The 18,230-nt window shown below is 48.5% G+C and overlaps 1 protein-coding gene across 1 annotated transcript in view; it reads left to right on the top strand.

Moving 5' to 3' along the window:
- The window catches only part of Ky (kyphoscoliosis peptidase), a 38,420-nt gene that overhangs the window by 1,175 nt on the left and 19,015 nt on the right, over positions 1-18,230 (top strand). The window contains exons 2-5 of the mRNA XM_005072024.4: positions 2,150-2,212; positions 6,171-6,233; positions 14,088-14,162; positions 16,152-16,214. Of these exons, the coding sequence (XP_005072081.3) occupies positions 2,150-2,212; positions 6,171-6,233; positions 14,088-14,162; positions 16,152-16,214 (264 nt within the window). The remainder of the gene's footprint in view (positions 1-2,149; positions 2,213-6,170; positions 6,234-14,087; positions 14,163-16,151; positions 16,215-18,230) is intronic.

Raw genomic sequence — 18,230 nt, forward strand, 5'->3', positions numbered from 1 at the left:
TGGCGCTGGTCTTGGAGGAAGCTTCTGAGGCTGAGTTAAGGGGTGTCCGAAGCTAACCGTGCACCAGTTCTTTAGGAGAAATGCATGACAACAATGCAGAGAAAAATGACTGCTGCCTCCCACTCTCCCTTCAGCTCCGCAGTGCCGTGGGACCCCTCCTGCGCTCCGTCTTGGCTTTTCTGCCCCCAAAGCCTCTGTGTACACGGGACACCCACTATCCATCCGCCTGACCTGCTAGGACAGTGATTCTGTAGACAGTATTGACCCACCGGCGATGCAGCAGGATGTGACTCCTGGAGAGCCGGAAAAGGGGCAGTCAGGGAAAGAAAGACTCGAAGCTGAGCGTGTTCGTGGCAGTTAGTGTAGTGGGGCTGTGGAGACAGGAACTGCTTAGGTTAGTCCAGTCTCCAGTTCTTTACGCTGCTCCCGGGAGAAAGGGGGAAGACCCGCTTTGGGTCTTTGGGGGAGAAAGAAAATGTCCTCTGCTTCTTGATGGAAATGAGACTGCTGCTATGGCATGTAACACAAGACAAAAGATCGCTCCCCGTGTGTAGGGAGTGAGGCCCAGTTCCAAGTCAGGGTGGTCTGTCCCCACTGCCCAGTAGAGTCCCTTTGCATCCTATCTGTCCCAAAGTCACCAGAGAGGATAAAGAGAGAAATCCCGAAGTGTTGGATATCAAAACTGCCCTCCAGGAACCTAAAGTCTACCCAAAATGCCCATGAGTCCAGACCAGTATACGTACTTTGGCCCTGACTCGGGGGTAAAACAGCCCTGCTGGAAAGGTACTGGTGTTTTTCAACAAACATTTTCCCAGTGACGGCTTCTTGAAAATGCTGTGCAGTGGAACACGCCCCCTATCCCACACCAAAGTGGAAAGGGAGGACGGCGTATAGTCTTCAGGGTCTGCCGCCCACGGAAACGCTACGCTCTACTGACCAGAGTGCATCCGCACTTTGGGACACAGCCTGGGGGAGAAAAGCATTGAGTCACACTACTTGTTCTTAGGCCTCGCACAAATGTACAAGAACCCCAAAGAGCCCTGTCGACTTTCCGGTGTCTTCCTGTCCCCTACAAGCTAGTTCCCCTCTATGGAGCAGCTGAAGGAAGTCTGTGCCCTGTGTCAGAGGAGAATAAAGTTCAATTATTGTCACAAGGCAGGCACTATGGCCTTACAGCAGGGAGGAGTCGGGGCGAGAAGGCAACGGGAGTCACCGGGGGTTTAGACTGCAAGGCTGACGGAGTCTCTTCCTTTCTCTGGAATTCCAGCATTTCCCCACCTATTTCCTTAAAACAGTACTTTCCACTAGGCAGGCTGTGGGGAGACTTTTGCAGAAGGATCAGGGGACAGGGACACTGAGGAAGACTTGGGGGCTTCTGAGTGAGTGCTAGGTTAGAGAGCCAGGCTGGAGACTGAGCTTCTGGGAACACTGCCGTCAAGTGTGCCACAAAGCTGGTCTTCTGATGACACCTCTGCAGTCACCAAGGTGCATCAGACACTCTTCCCACACCAGAAATTTGTTTTTACTGCAGTGGCCCCACTGCCTGGACATACATCAGTTCTGTTCCAGGAACTCAACTGCTCAACTGTCACTTCCAGCCACTGCCAGGGAAGAGCGCGTCCCTTCCCTTCTCCATTGCATCAGCACTAAAACGGAACACAGGTGCATCAGATAGGTCATGCCTAGACCACACAGGCCACACTCTAGCTGCACGGGAGGCTGGGAAAGTAGGTTGCTGTCACTTTCCACTCCCATAGGGACAGTCTTTGCTCCATGCTCTCTCACCCCAATTCAAGACTCTCCACAAACAGAAATGGGTGAGCAAAACAGAAAACAATGCTTTTGTACTTAGGTCCTGGAGATATGGGAATGGGTGTTGGGCATCTGTATTCCTCCTGGAAAATCCTGATAGTCGATTCACCGTCACGAAAACCTACCATTCTATCATTTTAAAAACATTCTTAATTTAGGAGTTGTGTTCATTTCCTCAAATGTGCCGTATTCAAGGGCAGTCTATCTCAGATCCTGAGAGAACTGGTTCCCACCAACCTTGTTTAAGTCAGATGGGTCTGTAACGGGTACAGTGGTGGGTGACGCCCGCCCTAGGGTTCCATCCACCAAGTGTCTCACATCAATCCTTACCTCACAGGGTTGCAAGGTGTCAGAAACGGAATCCGGAAATGGCAAGAACTGGAAAGAAACGGCTTTCAGGGTAAATCTCTTTTTCTATTTTCTATTCAGTCTCTATAATTCAATACCCTGAAAAATAACTGGAAGGGCTGGATTGTGCTCATTGGGAAACTGGCCCTAACATCTAATCAGTGAGCAAATATGGCCGCTTGCTGCTCAGCCAAGCTTTTAGGCCACTGTGAGCCTGGAAGCTCTCCCTAGCATCAGGGTCCTGCTTTCCTGGAGGCTGCGGCTGGGGAACGATGCGGTGAACCTCGGCACCCAAGTGTGTGCTGGCTGAGCCATCGGAGAGGGTTTGGCTGGGCTTGGGGTACTGAGAGTTGTGTGTGTTCCCACCAGAGGCAGGGTTGTGTGTGTTCCCACCAGAGGCAGGGTTGTTTGTGTGTTCCCACCAGAGGCAGGGTTGTTTGTGTGTTCCCACCAGAGGCAGGGTTGTGTGTGTGTGTTCCCACCAGAGGCAGGGTTGTGTGTGTGTGTTCCCACCAGAGGCAGGGTTGTGTGTGTGTGTTCCCACCAGAGGCAGGGTTGTGTGTGTGTGTTCCCACCAGAGGCAGGGTTGTGTGTGTTCCCACCAGAGGCAGGGTTGTGTGTGTTCCCACCAGAGGCAGGGTTGTGTGTGTTCCCACCAGAGGCAGGGTTGTTTGTGTGTTCCCACAAGAGGCAGGGTTGTGTGTGTTCCCACCAGAGGCAGGGTTGTGTGTGTTCCCACCAGAGGCAGGGTTGTTTGTGTGTTCCCACAAGAGGCAGGGTTGTGTGTGTTCCCACCAGAGGCAGGGTTGCTCATGTCACAAAGATCACCAACTTTAAAATGTTTTTTGTTCGTTTGCTTGTTTTCGTTTTTTCTGAATAGACTAGAATAGTGGCCTTCCTTGAAACAGTATTACTTGATGCCTGGGCAGAGTCAGGGTGCTACAGACCCCTATTGCCCTGGGCCCCAGAATGAAATGAGAAGTTCGTTTCCAAGGCCCCTTCTCTCTGGGTCCAGGCAGCGCTCTATCCTGATGGCCCAGAACCCCTCTGGAACATGAAGGATGGGCCAATACAGTGGACTTTGTTTTGTGTTCCTCGGACATTTGGTTACCCCAGGCTTGTGGGGGGGATGGTAATCAGTGGCAATGGGCATGATGGGAACACAAATTCTGATAGGAAGCAACCTTCACTCTTATAATGTGGTTGGAGAGTGCCATCAGAACCCAGCCATGGGAACCATGGAATCAAATGTCCCACCTCCCACAAATGAGAAAACAAGAGAACAACTCTGCTTTGCCAGCCTTCAGACAATGGCAAAAAAAAAAGAAAATCAAAATACAAAAACGAAACTCATCCATATGTGTATTCCTTATTCCTTCAATAGCTATCTTTAGCATCTACTTTGTGCCAAGCACAAGTTCAAGTGTCGGAGATTAAACAGTTAACAAGTGAGTCAGAACCCTATCCTTGTGGGGCTGGGTTCAAATGATTTCAATTTCCCTGTGTCCCTTGCCTTGTTCATGAGAAGGAGTCATCTTGAGATTGCATACACACCCACTAAGGAACCCACCCTTCTGTGTCCTGGCTAACAGATTCATGCAAGGGCCTCCTTAACTGGAGCTGAGCCATAGGGAAAGACTCCACTTGGGGTGGTGAAGGTTGACATCATATCTAGCAAAGTTTTGCTGTGGGCCAATGAGAAGCCTAAGAATGAGACTCTGGAAACTTAAAGCCCTAGGAATGGCCACTCAGAGGATGTGCGCAGGATGCTAGGTCCATGTGTGCGTACATGAGGGAGCAAAGTGAGCCACGGGCGGGGGCAAAGAGAATATCCTTGTGTGTTGTGGCCCTCCCTTGCCTTGCACGAGTCATCTGACAACCATTTTTAGGGCCCTTCAGGAAACTCTGAAGTCATTCTACTTTGAGCATCTTCATGGCTGGATGGGAGGCTAGTGAAAAGACATAACAAAGTAGAAAGCAATGCAGTAACTCTCAAGACAGTTCTAAAAGACTCTGGGATTCTTTATATCAGTCCACAGAGGGTGATTTAAATAGCCCTTGCAAAAAATCTCAGGATTGACGATTTGGTATAAATACAGGACTGTCAAGAGTGTCTACAGAAGTCCTAAATCCAGGAAACATGATAGTTCCACCATCCCACCAATATGTGTAGTTTTAATGGAAGACTGTCTAGTTTTTAAATGGTGTGCATGCATGGGGAAATGGAAGTGTTCCTTTGCATATTTCTTGATGCCAGGATTCAGGACACTAGCATTAAAACTGACCATGTCTCATATGCACCTTGTTGGTACCCCAGTCACCCAGTTGTGGTAACTAACAGAATTTCATCTCAGAAGGAAGTGGTCCAATGGCATGTACTCACAGAGTGTGCACCAATGTGACTGAATATGGTGTTGATCCAAAAGGACACATTTGTCCTCTTATTGCTACTCTGTGTACTCCCTGGGTGTTGGTGAGAGGAAACGTGGGGAGCCTGGAACACTCCAAACTTTTGGAAGCAGCAGGTGTTTGGGCTGAGCCACCCCCTCTCCATAGCTTGCCCAGCAACGGGCTTCCCCTGCTGTGATTGGCTGCTCTCCTTGGTCCTGGCTGAAGTCTGCCTAGCAGCACAGGGTCTGGTGCCCTACAGCTGGAGAGAAACCACTTGTGTAGCCCTGACTATAAATACCCCACAGGAGCTGTGCCAGCCAATCACCCTCCTTGAGGATTCCCTTCCCAGCTCCTGTTTCCTCATGGAGGTACAGCCAGCCGTGCCCACAGAAGGCAGCCTCCCTGTCTTCGCCTAAGTGGCCTAGAGTTCCAGCCTGGCAATGCCACATCACTTCCATCTCGGCACACAATGACAGTGGGTCTGGTCTCAGCTAGTCAACCATGTTCTGGAAGCCTTGGGGACCTGGATCAACCTGTTCATGGGAGAAGGTTGGAGCATGCAGGTTCTCCGAGGCAAGCCCCTACTGTGTGGATCCCAAGTCTAGCCCAGCTCAGTGCCTCACCTACCCACCTCGAGCAGCTCCTGCTAGGAGCAGGCATGAGAAGCACTGGGTGGCCTATTTGATTGTCTGCCCTGCTGAGGACAGCAAACCTCCAGATATGCTAGTTCCCAGGCTGAACCACTGGTTCCCCTGAAGTGAAGCTCACTGTAGGCCACATGGAGATGATGAAGGGTAAGGGAGTACTGGTGCAGGAACTTCCTTCTGCCATAGTCCTGGCCTTCCCCCACACTCTTCCTACATCCGTGAAGAGGAGGTTCAGGGGCTGCCTCAGTAAAGATGGTACACAGCCACAGAGCAGCCATAATAAATTCATGCCTAGGAGAGGCAAAAGACCATGGGGTCCCCATGATGGCCTGTAGCAAGAGCTAGGCATCTCTCTTCAGCAACCTGACCCTACTAGGCTATGAGAATATGTAAATATCCCCAGTGGATATGGAAAAGTCAAGCATGTTGAGTGTCCTGTAATACTGGCAAGATTAAACCAAACTGAATATCCTCCCGCCTTTGAGGCTAGAGGCAGGTTGATGCCTTTGCTCCTCAGAAGAAGGGAAATGAGCTAGGAGTTGGGGAACTCAGAGTCCAAGTATCATGTTGGAACATCTCAGCCCACTCCACAGAAAGGTGTGGCGATCAGCTAGGCATCTGTGTGTGAGAAAGTATTTTGGAAATTGTGGCCGTAAGTCTGGATGGTGGTTTCATAGACCACGGAGTGAATCCCAGCCTGGGCAGGCTCCTGCTACAGGGTTGGCACTGATGAACTCCCAGGAGTATAGCTGTGTTAGCCCACAGATGTGCACACCAGGAGTATAGCTGTGTTAGCCCACAGATGTACACACCAGGAGTACAGCTGCGTTAGCCCACAGATGTGCACACCATGGCAGTATGCACCAGCATACAGTTATCTCAGGTGCACCCAGCTTCCTCTGTCCCCCAACAAGGGAACATTATACCATGGTCACAGTGGTCGCTGACACCTTCTTTGTCTTTCTTAAATAGGAAACTTGTCAGAGAAGCAATGCCTTCAGCAGCCTCAGGTCATCACCTCCTATGACAACCAAGGTAAGAGACACATGGATAACTGCCATGTCTCCTGTGACTGTGTGCCTGGTTCTGCTGCCCCAGTTAGAAAACATAGGATACGGAGATCAAGGCTTAGGGAGCAGGTCCTCTCTGATCCATGGAGGTTGGAGCATCCTTTGGTCTCCCAGCATCTCAGAGGAAGAACTGAGAAGCTGTGTGGTTCAAGAAATGAAGCCTCTGGGTCATGGAACCCAGTCATCATAGATACCATCGTCACTGCTGCAACTAACATTCACTGAGTGCAAAGCATGTGCTTGGGGCTCTGCCAACCCATATACACACTGAACTGTCAAAGTAATCCTAACTGGGTGACAGTCTCACCGCTTTACAGATGAGGAGACCGAGGCTTAGGATGGTTATCCAGCAAGAGTCAAGGCCAGCTCACGAGTACCCTACCCTCCAACCCCAGCAAAGTCTCAGCTGTTAACCTTCACATAGCTGGGCTTCCACAGCTCCCTGGAAACTGATCTCCTGCTGGCTCCCAGTATCCAAGTCCTCCCACGTCCTGAGTCACAAAGGGTCCTTGACCTCTGCAGAAGCTGAGCCTGCTGAAACGTGCCACTTAGTGCTGAGTCAGCTGCAGCAAGGGGAGCAACCTGGTCCCTCCTTGAGTGTCCTTACTTCAGCAGGCTGCTCAGGAGCTTGGAAATGGCAGGCATGGGCACTGCTGGTCAGGCTGAATCCATAGTTGTCTGTATCTGAGAAGAACATGAGATGGAAGTAAGGGTTCCAGAACTATGGCTGGAAGAGAGTCAAATTAGAGAACTCCACCATGGCTCTTCACCAGGATGCCTGCGGGTCTCAGGCTCAGCTGAAAGAATTGGCTGCCACTGATGATGCCATAACATAAAAGGAAACCCAAGGGACCCATGCCACCCAAGGGACATGGGCATGCCCCCTCCTGAAGTACCGATGCAGGCCATGACACATCTCTGAAACTGGCTTGGCTGCACAAGGCTCCTGACAGACACCTTGCTAGAAAGATCATGAATGGGTGGCCATTATCTCATGTGTGGAACAAAACAAAGACTCCAAGATGAGTCCATCCTAGCGAGAAGGAAAAGACTGGAGGAGAAATTAAAGGAGGGATGCTTTGGGCGGGGCTGTAGATCCTATAGCTCATTGGCTAAGAACAACAAGAAGACCTGTGCTTTCAGCTTCTGGGAGTCTGCTCTCTGGGTAAAAGGCAGGTGTCAGCAGGCTGGGGCCTTTGAAGCTCCTGGAGGGAACGCGTCCCTTGTCTCCTGCTCCTACAGGCTGCCAGCATTCCTTGGCTTTATGACTGCCATCCTGGTCTCTGCCTCCTTTGTCACAGCGCCTTCTCTCCTTATAAGTAGGCAGTTCTCCCTCTTATAAAGTTTTATGTGGTCACATTTAAGGCTCAACCAGATAGTCCAGAATAATCACTCTAAGATCTATAATTAAGGCACATCTGCAAAATCTCCCTTGCAGCCAGAAAGTTCACGATAAGGAAGAATTGTAAAGAGAACAGAAGGGGCTGGGGTGTAGCTTAGTGGTTGGACTAGCATGCATGAGGATTTCTGGTCTGATCTCCAGCATACCTTCCCCCACCAAGGAAAAAAGAATGGGTGAATGATAGCTGAGGCTTATCGTGTAAATGAGGGAAGAATAGTGGAGCAAAGGAAAGAGCATCTGGGGAGAGCTTCCTGCTGAGAGCCATAGCATGAAGGCACCACCAGGCAGGCATGTGTCTGGGGCTGTGGAGAGTGAGTGGCTGTGGCCAAAGGGAAAGAGGCTGTCAGCCCCTCAACAGCTTTCCTGGAAGATCCAGCATAGCATGGACCAGAGGTGGGACATGAGGAGTGTGCCAGCTATGAAACTCATTGACTTTCATGGCTCCTCATTTCTTCCCCTCAGACACATTCCATGGAGAGTTGCCATCTCCCAAAAATGAGATCCACCGTATGGATAGAAAAATGGAGAAACTGTGGCACAGAACCATCCAAACTGCTTGCCCGAAGTTATGCAACTAGATAAAACAAGTTAGACGAGGTAGTTGAACATGTCTGTGTACCTCTCAAAGCCAAGTGGGCATAACTTCTGTACCACACGGCTTCCCAGACAGGACAGGGACCTCTCTAGTAGGTTGAATACAACCTCCCTGACCCACCTCAGAAAGAAGTGCAAGGCTCTGGTTGGGAATGGTTCAATTTTTCCTCAGCAACCTGTGCAGTGGTATACAGCAGGTGATAAAAAGCACCTTGGAAATGTGAATCTTAGTACAAAGGGGCTCCAGAAGATGGCTCTACAGTGGGCATTGAGTTGGATGACAGAAAAGATATTACTAGGAGACACTGTGACTTTAGACCCTAGGGTTATGGCTGAGGAGTCAGTTTTGAAATTATACTCACCATACTTGTTCCGAGCTTGCATAGCTATGACATCCTTAGTGCATACAGCATGCATCTCTTAAGATGTCCCTGTGTATGGTCAGTTTGAGGGTGCCTTTAAGATGACAGATGCTGCAACTAAGATTTTCTGACTGTAAGTGTTACAGAAAAGTATGTCCAAGACTGTATGTCCAAGATGTACTTGTATCAGCCTGTACAGAAAGATACAATGGTGTCTCGTGTCTAACACAAGTCCTGGGACTCCTCTACACACCTGTCTACCCCCGTGTGCATGTATACTCACACCCATGCACTCGTGCTTGCCTGGCAGTATTTGTTCATTGATCAGTGCTCCAGGCGACCACTTCCAATCAGTTAATGAACAACACAAAACCCACTTGCCATGCCCACATTAGGTATTCTGAGTAAATTAAGCCTTTAGACACATACTGATGAAAACCTGGAGCCATTAGGAGAGGTGTCATGTGGGAGATGTCACCTGACTGGGTAAATGACACACCCAGGACAGTGCCCACATAGACTTGGTACCCTGTATGTATCTCTGCTTTTGAGAGAGAAAGGAAGGAGAGCCAGCAGAGTTTAGAAAAGGGCCAGTCTGGAGGCCACTTTGTCAGGCTAGCAAGAAATAATCCCTAAAATGCTTTTACTAAATGCCCAAGGCTGCAGTTCCAGGAGGTTATTTGGATGGCAAATGAATTGCTGGGGAAGGGTGCATTGAGGGAGGCCAGCCAGGCCACCCAAAGTCCCAGGAAGGATCTCGTCAGTTGTATGGTGGTGAAGGTCGGTTGCTTGGTGGTCAAGGTCAGTGTGACTAGCATCTGCTTGTGATTTAGCTGGTTTGAATTTTGCCCTAGACCTTGCTTCTCTATGATGAGCACTGGGACAGGTTAATGCTCTTGATTAAAATCTGAGTTTTATTTGATCTAAAAGTGAGGTCGGTTCACTGTCTCCCTCTCTAGTGAATGCTGTCTGTCTTGACACAGGGTGAGAGCCCCAGGCCATTTCTGGGGTATCCAGGTATGTCTCTTGATGCTGTCCTCAACCTCTGAGGGGGTCACATGACTCCAGAACGGGGGTGAGAGCATTCAGCAGCACAGCCTAGGGACAGCCAGGTCCTGGGCAGGAGACAGACCAAAGATCTGCAGGGGGAGAGAGGGGACCCAGATGGTGACAGAAGGAAAGCTGCCGGACTACAGCCCCCTCCCTCCATGAACATGAGGCCCCAGGAGGGCCACAACAGTGGGTTTTTTCTCAGTCCAATCATTCTTAACAAGGAAACATGGCTGGATGGGGAGCAACTGGATGTATCTAAGTTAAGAGAAATGAGAGGAAGAGGTTCATTGTTGAGCCCCAGGCTAAAGAGCTGTTCACCTATAAGGTTACATGGCCCCTTTAAGGTTACAGAGGTCGTTTCAGTCCAGCAATCTCCAAACTGTACTTGGAAACAAAAACAAAACAAGCAACAACAGAAAACAACAATAACACTGGTCAGACAGACCTGTTTGCTGGGGGCTGAGAGCATTGTGGGTTACAACCCACAAAAGAGTGTGTCGGAGAGCATGTCACTCTTCATCCTTCCCAAGACATCTTGTGGCCACACATCACTTTGGAAAACACTCCAGAAAGAGTCGCACGAGGAAGTGAAGAAGCCACATTGACCAGGCCCATACACTGTGGATGGCGACGGCACCCATCCTCTGACCAGAATGGACGCGTGCCCTGAATTCTGAAATACCCAGTATCTTCATCATAAGATCACAAGGCCGGTGGTCACTGGCAGAGAATGTGCTAGATACAACACTTTAAAGGTGAATGTGGGGCCAGAGAGATGGCTTGGAGGTTAAGAGCGCCTGCTCCACAATCATGAGGACTAGAGTTCAGATCACAGCACCCATGTGACAAGCCAGGCATCTCTCAAATGCCTCCAACCCAACTCCAAAACTGACAGAGACCAGAGGCTCTCTGGGACTTGCTGCCTTCCAGATGAAACACAAGCCCCAGGTTCATGAAGAGACCCTGCATCAAAGAAATAGGTGGAGAGAGATAGAGGACACCTGATGTCCTGTCTGGGCCTTTATACACATATGCATAAATGCCTTTGTACATGTACACACATACAAACACACACATATGCATGTACTCACATAATACAATCCACATATACCCACACAGATACACACATTAACTAATTGATCGGTTAATTGATAATTAAATATTTTAAATGAATGGTAAGCCTTTTGGTCTGGGGAGAACATTCTATTTTTGGTCTCTTTGTCATGCAAAGCACGTTTTAATAGTACCTAAGAAAATTGATATTGTTTTTCTACAAAAGAAACTAATGGCAACATATTTAACAAAGAATTAATAAAAGGAACTCCTTCTTACAAAATCATTGAGGGAAACATAATAAATCAGTAATATATATGTGTATATATACATATGTGCATATATGTATATATACATACATGTATATATAGTCAGCACACAAAACACAAATAGGAAATAAAATATTTTTTTAAAAACCCACTACACTGAAAATTAAATATATAAAACAATAAGGTACCCTTCATTAATAAAAATTTAAAGGATTTATGAAAGCAGGTGCCAGTGAGCTTAGCAGGCATGTTTGTGTTATCCACCGCCACAGGGCTCAGCTGCTCGCGGCACTGGTAGCTTCCAGACCTGCAGGTCTGCTGGACGATCAGTGCCCACGCCATCCTCAGCTGATCTGGGCTCTTGGCTGGGCTGGAGCATGTGCTGGCTGTCAGCTGGTGGGCTGGCTAGAGACCAGCTGGTTTCAGATAACCTCACCTGAGCAGCCCTGCTCTGCTCCCTGCGGTCTCTACCCACAGTCTGGTGCTCACACAGCGCTGTGACGGGGATGCCAAGAGTGCAAACAAGCATGGCAAAGCCTCCCCAGGGCTCAGCTCAAACCCTGGATGGTAGCACAGCTTCTAGCACAAGCTAATTGGCCATGCTAACTCTTGAGGTCTGCCCACATTCAAGGGCTAAAACAAAACCCTTCTCATTGGGAAAAAGACAACGTGTGAGCGGTTTTGCCACCAACCACAGCAAGAATGATGGGGGCGGGGGGGGGGCATGGGAAAGTCGGTCGGGGTCAAATAAATAAATGCCTTACAGATTTCCTGTTCTCTTCAATAAGTGTTGAAGAATTCACTCGCAGGGACTGATTTGAAAGTGTTAAGGGTGCCTGCATCCTCATGTTCACCACCGTTTATCATAGCAAAGCACTTGGGAACTGTGGGGTACCCACTGCACACGGGGAGTCTTAGTGAATACTCTGTGAACATGTGACATGGTGTGTATTCCACTACCAGGGGGTGACCTTCTCTCCAGCCTCACAGAGGCCATGCCAGAGTGATGATCTCCCCAGCCTCGCAGAGGCCATGCCAGAGTGATGATCTCCCCAGCCTCGCAGAGGCCATGCCAGCCTCAGACGGTCCTATTTAATACTTCTCCACAGTGGTTGATTTTGTTTTATTCGTCCCTTCTGACACTGAGAGAGGAGCTCTGAAACCTCTGGCTATAGTGTATATTTGTCCATTCTTCTTTCTAATTCTGTGCGTTTTAGTTCATGTGTTTTAAAGTTTTGTATTCAGGTGAATATATAGTCAGCATTGTCATATCTTGATAAGCTGACTTTTTTCACTCTCTTATAACACTTCTCTATCTCTGATATTTTCCTCACTCTAAGTGGGTCTGTTATTGAGCAAATTGTCTTGGATTCACTGTGTCTGAAAATGTCTTTATTTCAGTCTCACATGGCATTTTTATTGGACAGAGACAGTTAATTCCTTTCAGAACTGTTTAAAGATTCTGTATGCCTCTGACACGGCTTCTGATGAAAACACTGTAGCAATCCCAGACGTAATGTATCACTTACCCTCAGCACTTTCGGGGCTTTTCTTCCTGTGCCATGATTACATCATGTCCGGCTGAATCTTCTCTCACTTACCCTGTTTGGGACACACTAAACTTGAGTCCATCCATGTGTGTCTTTTGTTAAATTTGGGTAGCTTGTTATTCTTCGATATGGATGTTTCTGTCCGCGATTGAGATGTCAGTGACGTGAACAATGGGACTTCTGGCTGTGGTCCTCCAGTCCCTGACGTGCTGTTCTGTTGGCTTTCCCGTGGACCCTGTGTACTGGACCCTGAGTACTGTTCTCTGGCTCTTACCTTTGTCACAGAGAACGCTGTAACCCATCTTCTATTTCAGTGTGAAAATCTTCACTTGGTTCTTTACATCTTCCGTTTCTTTGCTTAGTTTTGTGTCTTTCCATTTATTTCAAAATGGTTTGCCCTGACTTTGCAGAGCACGGCTGTTGTGTCATTTTAACGTCTTTGAGTCAAATGTGGGTTGTCACGGGACTGACATTGGTTAGTATCTTTTCTTTCTCCAATTGAGATCTTCCTGGGTGTTCTGCTGAGTAGTTTTAAGTGGTGGCCTTTGGGCCGTCTGTCTGTGTGTGCCATGCGGTGGCCTTGCAGGACCTCCCTGCCCTCATGTGTCATGCAGTGGTCTTTGCAAGGCCTGTCTGCCAGCATGTGCAGTGCAATGACCAGTGCAGAGTAAGACATTGGTCTTCCCCAGCATTTAGTACTCAGGCTATGGTATGGTGCATAGGGTGAGCCTATGATGTACAGCTCAGAGGTGACCGTGGGAGCTTCTCTGTAACTTTAGGGAATTACACCCCGCAGTCTGCCTTCATCACCACTTCCTATGCCTCCAGCCAAAAATCTGGAGCTTTGGTTTTTTTCACTTGTGTTGATGGACAGTTCAGACATGGTGCAAGATGACCTTTTTTTCTATACTTTTTATATCTGTGTCTAGGAACAAACAGCAGGAGAGATGGAGAGGAAGGGAGGGAGGGACAGAAGGGGAGAGGGAGGAAAGGAGGGAGGGAGACAGAGACGCTCATAAAGGAGAGCATTTAACTGGGGTTACAGTTCAGGGGTTTAGTCCGTTATCATCGTGATGGGAAGCAAGGCACATGCAGACACGCATGGTGGAGGAGAAGGAGCTGAGTTGGCAACAGGAAGTGGATGGTCTCACTGGGCAAGGCTTGAGAAGGAGACCTCACCTCAAAACCCACCTCCACAGTAACACACTTCCTCCAACAAGGCCACACCAACATAGTGTCACTCCCTTTGGGGGCCATTTTCTTTCAAACCAGCACACGCCCTGATCATTACCACCCCCACAGCAGCCTTCCCAGGGTCTGCAAGTCTTTTACCCAAGTATTCCATTTCAGGTGACAGCCGCACTAGGAGGGTAGAGAATGTGTGCGTTCCTTGTTTGAGTTATTCTGAAAAACACATATCAGCTGCATAGTCAACAGAAAGATCTGAAATGGAGTGTGTTCTGCTTGGACATCTGTCATGACTGGTGTGTCCTTCCTGGCAGCATTCGGCTGAAGATATCACCTCCCCCTTTTCAGGTACTCAGCTGACCGTGGAAATCCACCCCCAAGACACCATGCCCCAGCTACTCAAGAAGTTCTCTTTGGCAAAACGTACGTATGTGTAGAGGGCAGCTCAGTAGAGGGCTGGCAGGGAGAGTGGGGGAGTCAGATTCCAGCCAGGACATCTTCTGAGACAATTCAAAGAGGGGTTTGAGCCTAGAGCCTGGGGAAAGGCAGAAGCACGACTGTGCTCTCCACACCCATGGCTTTGGTTCCTCTTCTTATTGCTGTGACCACCTGACGAGAAGCAGCTTGAGGGAGGAAGGATCGATTAGGGTTCGTGGTTTCAGGAGACACAGTCCACCGTGACAGAGAAGGCCTGGCAGCAGGAAGCTCCATGATGGCAGGAGTGTGCAGCTGGACTCCTTACTGCCTGCCATGGTGGTCAAACAGGAAGCAGAAGGCAGACAGGAACTAGAACTAGGCTATAGAGACTCAAGACCTGCCCACCAGTTACCTACTCCCTCCAGAGAGGCAACACCTGATGAAAGCTTTTCATCCTTCCAAAAGTGAAATCTTGGGGGTCAGGTGTCCAAACGCATAAGTCTATGGGGGCATTTCACTGTCAGCACAGCACCCAGATCCTGCTGTTCTGTGTCTCTGTAATGAGGCCTGGGTGATGTAGCAAGCAACTAATGGTGCATTCCCTCCCGAGACTGTGGCTACCAGTGTTTTAATACGCTGTCTGTGGGCTGCCCAAATCATGGCAGGCACTAAGTACTTCCCATGCCTCAGCCTTGTGACCTTGATGCATATGTCAGTATTCATCCCAAGTTTTGCAAGCCAGCACAGTGAGGCTCGGAAAGGAGACTTGACTGTCCAAGAAAGTTACCTAGCCAAGAGATTAAAAACCCAGGTCCAAGTCTGAAGCCTCTGACCAGCTACAGTGTGTAGCAGTTGTCAGTATATGTAGGCAGGCAGGAACACGATGGCCCTCCATCCCTGCTCTGCCTCTACCCTGCCTCTTGGGCTGATGGGGGTCTCGTGAGGAAAGCAGGCAAAGGAGGGGAGGCTGCAAGAGCAGCCATGCTCAAGTCCCTCCCATGACCCCTCAATGAGCCTAAACCCTCCATGGCTGTGCTTGCAGACCCCAGCAGTCAGGCACTCAGGAAGGCAATGTAGAACAGCTCCAGAGTCCATGGTATGGTTTCACTTAACCTTCTTTTGGATTATTCTTTTCATATAGAAAAGGAAGAAAATCGGTAAATCTCTCTTGCAGGATTATTCTAAGTCCCCAGTAAGTGTTAGCTACTCTGAACCCTGTCATGTCATCTGAAGATGGGGGAGGGGGAGGTTTCCAAGAAAGAAAAAAAAAGAACTTATTTCTGGGAATGGCAAGCACCTTCTCAACTTTCAGTTCTTAAATTTACAGCCTTAATTGGCTTCTAAGGGCAGAAGCCACCTGCCTTGGCGAGCCCACCCCCAACCTCACATGGTTTCATTAGAGACTTCGTCTTCCTGACCTGGCTTGGAACTAGTGGCAAAAGCTCCTTTTGCTGCTTTCCCAGGGCTCTCCAGTTGCCTACCATTCCATTTTAACTTCCCAGAATTCACAGCATCAGGCCACTTCTTCTGAGGGATACGTGACCTCCTGGGCCCTGAAGTCCATACCCATGGCCTTCTGTGCCTCTATTATCATTCCTATCCATAGTCAGCTCTTGTCTTGGGTGATCTGGAAGGAGCTGGTCTATAATCTCAGTGTCTGCAGCTATCTTCCAAGATGGCAGTAGTGAGAAGGGGTGGACCACTGAACCACAGGTCCATGTGGGCCTGATGAAGGTTATAAAGCATTGACATCAAAGACCATCTGGCTCAGCTCAAAGACCATGGATCTCTTACCTGTCATTCAGTCCCTGTTCCAATCTCTCCTCCGCCCCAGTGGTCCTTATGGAAGCTCTAGCCACAGAGTGATGGTGGGTAGGGATGGGAATGTGAGGGAAATCATGAAGGGTTTGAGCAGCCAGGACTGCTGCCTAGAGAACCATCAGTGCTTGCGTTTCTGTTCCTTCTGAAGTATCTCTAACCTTTGGGATATTCCAGGTTTACAAGGTGATAAAAATGGAAACACGAGACCTCGGCAGCCTGGAGGGAAAGATGCCCATGGTAAGTCCCAGGCCTTCTCTGGGGCCTCCTGAGAAAGCAGTGAGTTGGTCTCATGGTCCAGTCTCCAACTGGTACTGGCTTACTGGGACATCATGTGTCTGAAACCATCTGTGAATTTGGGAAAGAGAGTGTCATGATTGACTAGGAATGTCTGCCATGGACACAAGTATAGAAGGAAAAGCTGTACTGTCAGATATCATCCCAATGCTAAAAGTTAACACTCTGATTACATAGCGGTTCACTACAAGAGACACTAAAATCAGAATTCAGGGTGATGATAATTTGGATCTAGAAATGTAGCTTAATTGGTAGAGTCCCTACCTAGCAGTCCTCAGAACTAGATCGACTGATATGCTGACATACTCCTGTAATAGCACTTGGAGGTGGAGGAAGGAAGATGAGAAGTTCAAGGTCATCTCTACTACATAGAGATAACAAGCCTGAACCAGAGACCCTGTCTCAAGACGAAGGAGGAGGAGGAGGAAGAAGAAGAGGAAGAGGAGGAGGAGGAGGAGGAAGAGGAGAAGGAAGAGGAGGAGGAGAAGGAGGAGGAGGAGGAGGAGGAGAAGAAGAAGAAGAAGAAGAAGAAGAAGAAGAAGAAGAAGAAGAAGAAGAAGAAGAAGAAGAAGAAGAAGAAGAAGAAGAAGAAGAAGAAGAAGAAGAAATGTTACCCTTAGATGGAGGACTTGGACTGCAGCTCAGTGGTAGAAAGCTTACCTATCATGTGCAAGATTCTGGGTTCAATCCCCACTGTCACTGCAAATAAGTGAATAAGATAGGGTATCAAATGTCCATAAGATGGGGAGCATGTGAATAGCAGGTTAAGACAGAGAGTAGAACACTGAAAGGTGTGGTAGGAGGGGGTAGGTGGCCTGGATTGGAATCCTGCTTTTTCCTCTAATTTGTCTCCTCTGGGCCTCAGTTTCCCCTTTGGTAGGCCAGATGCTGATGATGGCTCCATGCACATCTGCCTATTTTGCTTTAAAATCAGAATAAGTTAATTAGTGCTTCTGGTGTTTTAAATGTCTTCATACAAAATCCTATTTTCCTATTTGAATCTTACATAATCTGCTCAGAAGGTAGATTTAATGAGGCATGAATCAGCAAGGGTATTTTGAATATAAAATATCAAATATTGTAAAAATGGAACCAGGAAAGGAGGAACTAATAAAATGGATTTTTTAACCTCATTTTTAGAAAGAAATGTCATCCTAAACATGGGCAAGGAAGAGCTAAACTGAATGGAAGCCTGTATGGTGTGAAAGTCCACTTGATTCCCACTTGTCACTCTGGGGCTGTTGTTGGACAGTGATGGAAGTCTTTCTGATGAGAACTCTGAGAAGTGGGACACTCAGAAGGAGCTGACCAGTTATCCCCTTCTGCTGGGAGTGACTGAAGTATGGCTGCCTTTGGACCACACTAGCTGGGTTCATAGTTATGCATTAAGATATTCCAGCTCCAACTCCATGGTAAACATGAGTCTGGATGATGCCAGATCCTGAGCCCCAGATCTGCCTCCCAGCACTGCCTGGGGCTCTCCTGTGCCCCGTGGGCAAACCTAGGTAGATGCTGGCCATAAACCAACATCAATGTCTAGTTTCTCTCTTCCTTTCTACTCTGGTGGCCTGATTCAAAATCTGATCTCATACAGGGAGCCAGCCTTGCCAGACTTTCTTATACCCAGCATGCCTTGAGGTATCTTACACCCAGCACATGGCCATGGGACCCTCCCTGATTGTGAATGCCAGGGTCCAGCAACACTGCTTGAATACTTCTTACAGAAAGTTTTTAAAAACTAAATATCAGAAAGAGAGAGAGAGCAGGGAGGGAGAGATGGAGAGGAGGAGGGAGGGAGGGAGGGGAAGAGAGAGAGAGAAATTCCATCAGCAGTTGTCTGAGCACAGTTGTGATAGCCAAGGTCTTTAGTGCTTAGTCTTCAGGGTCTTCAGAATACTCAAGTTCCTTGTGGATCTCCAGGATGACAGTAGGGGTCATCACAGTTCCCAAACCACTTTG

Source organism: Mesocricetus auratus, unplaced genomic scaffold (assembly GCF_017639785.1).
Source record: "Mesocricetus auratus isolate SY011 unplaced genomic scaffold, BCM_Maur_2.0 Super-Scaffold_100691, whole genome shotgun sequence".
In the NCBI taxonomy this organism is placed as follows: domain Eukaryota; kingdom Metazoa; phylum Chordata; class Mammalia; order Rodentia; family Cricetidae; genus Mesocricetus; species Mesocricetus auratus.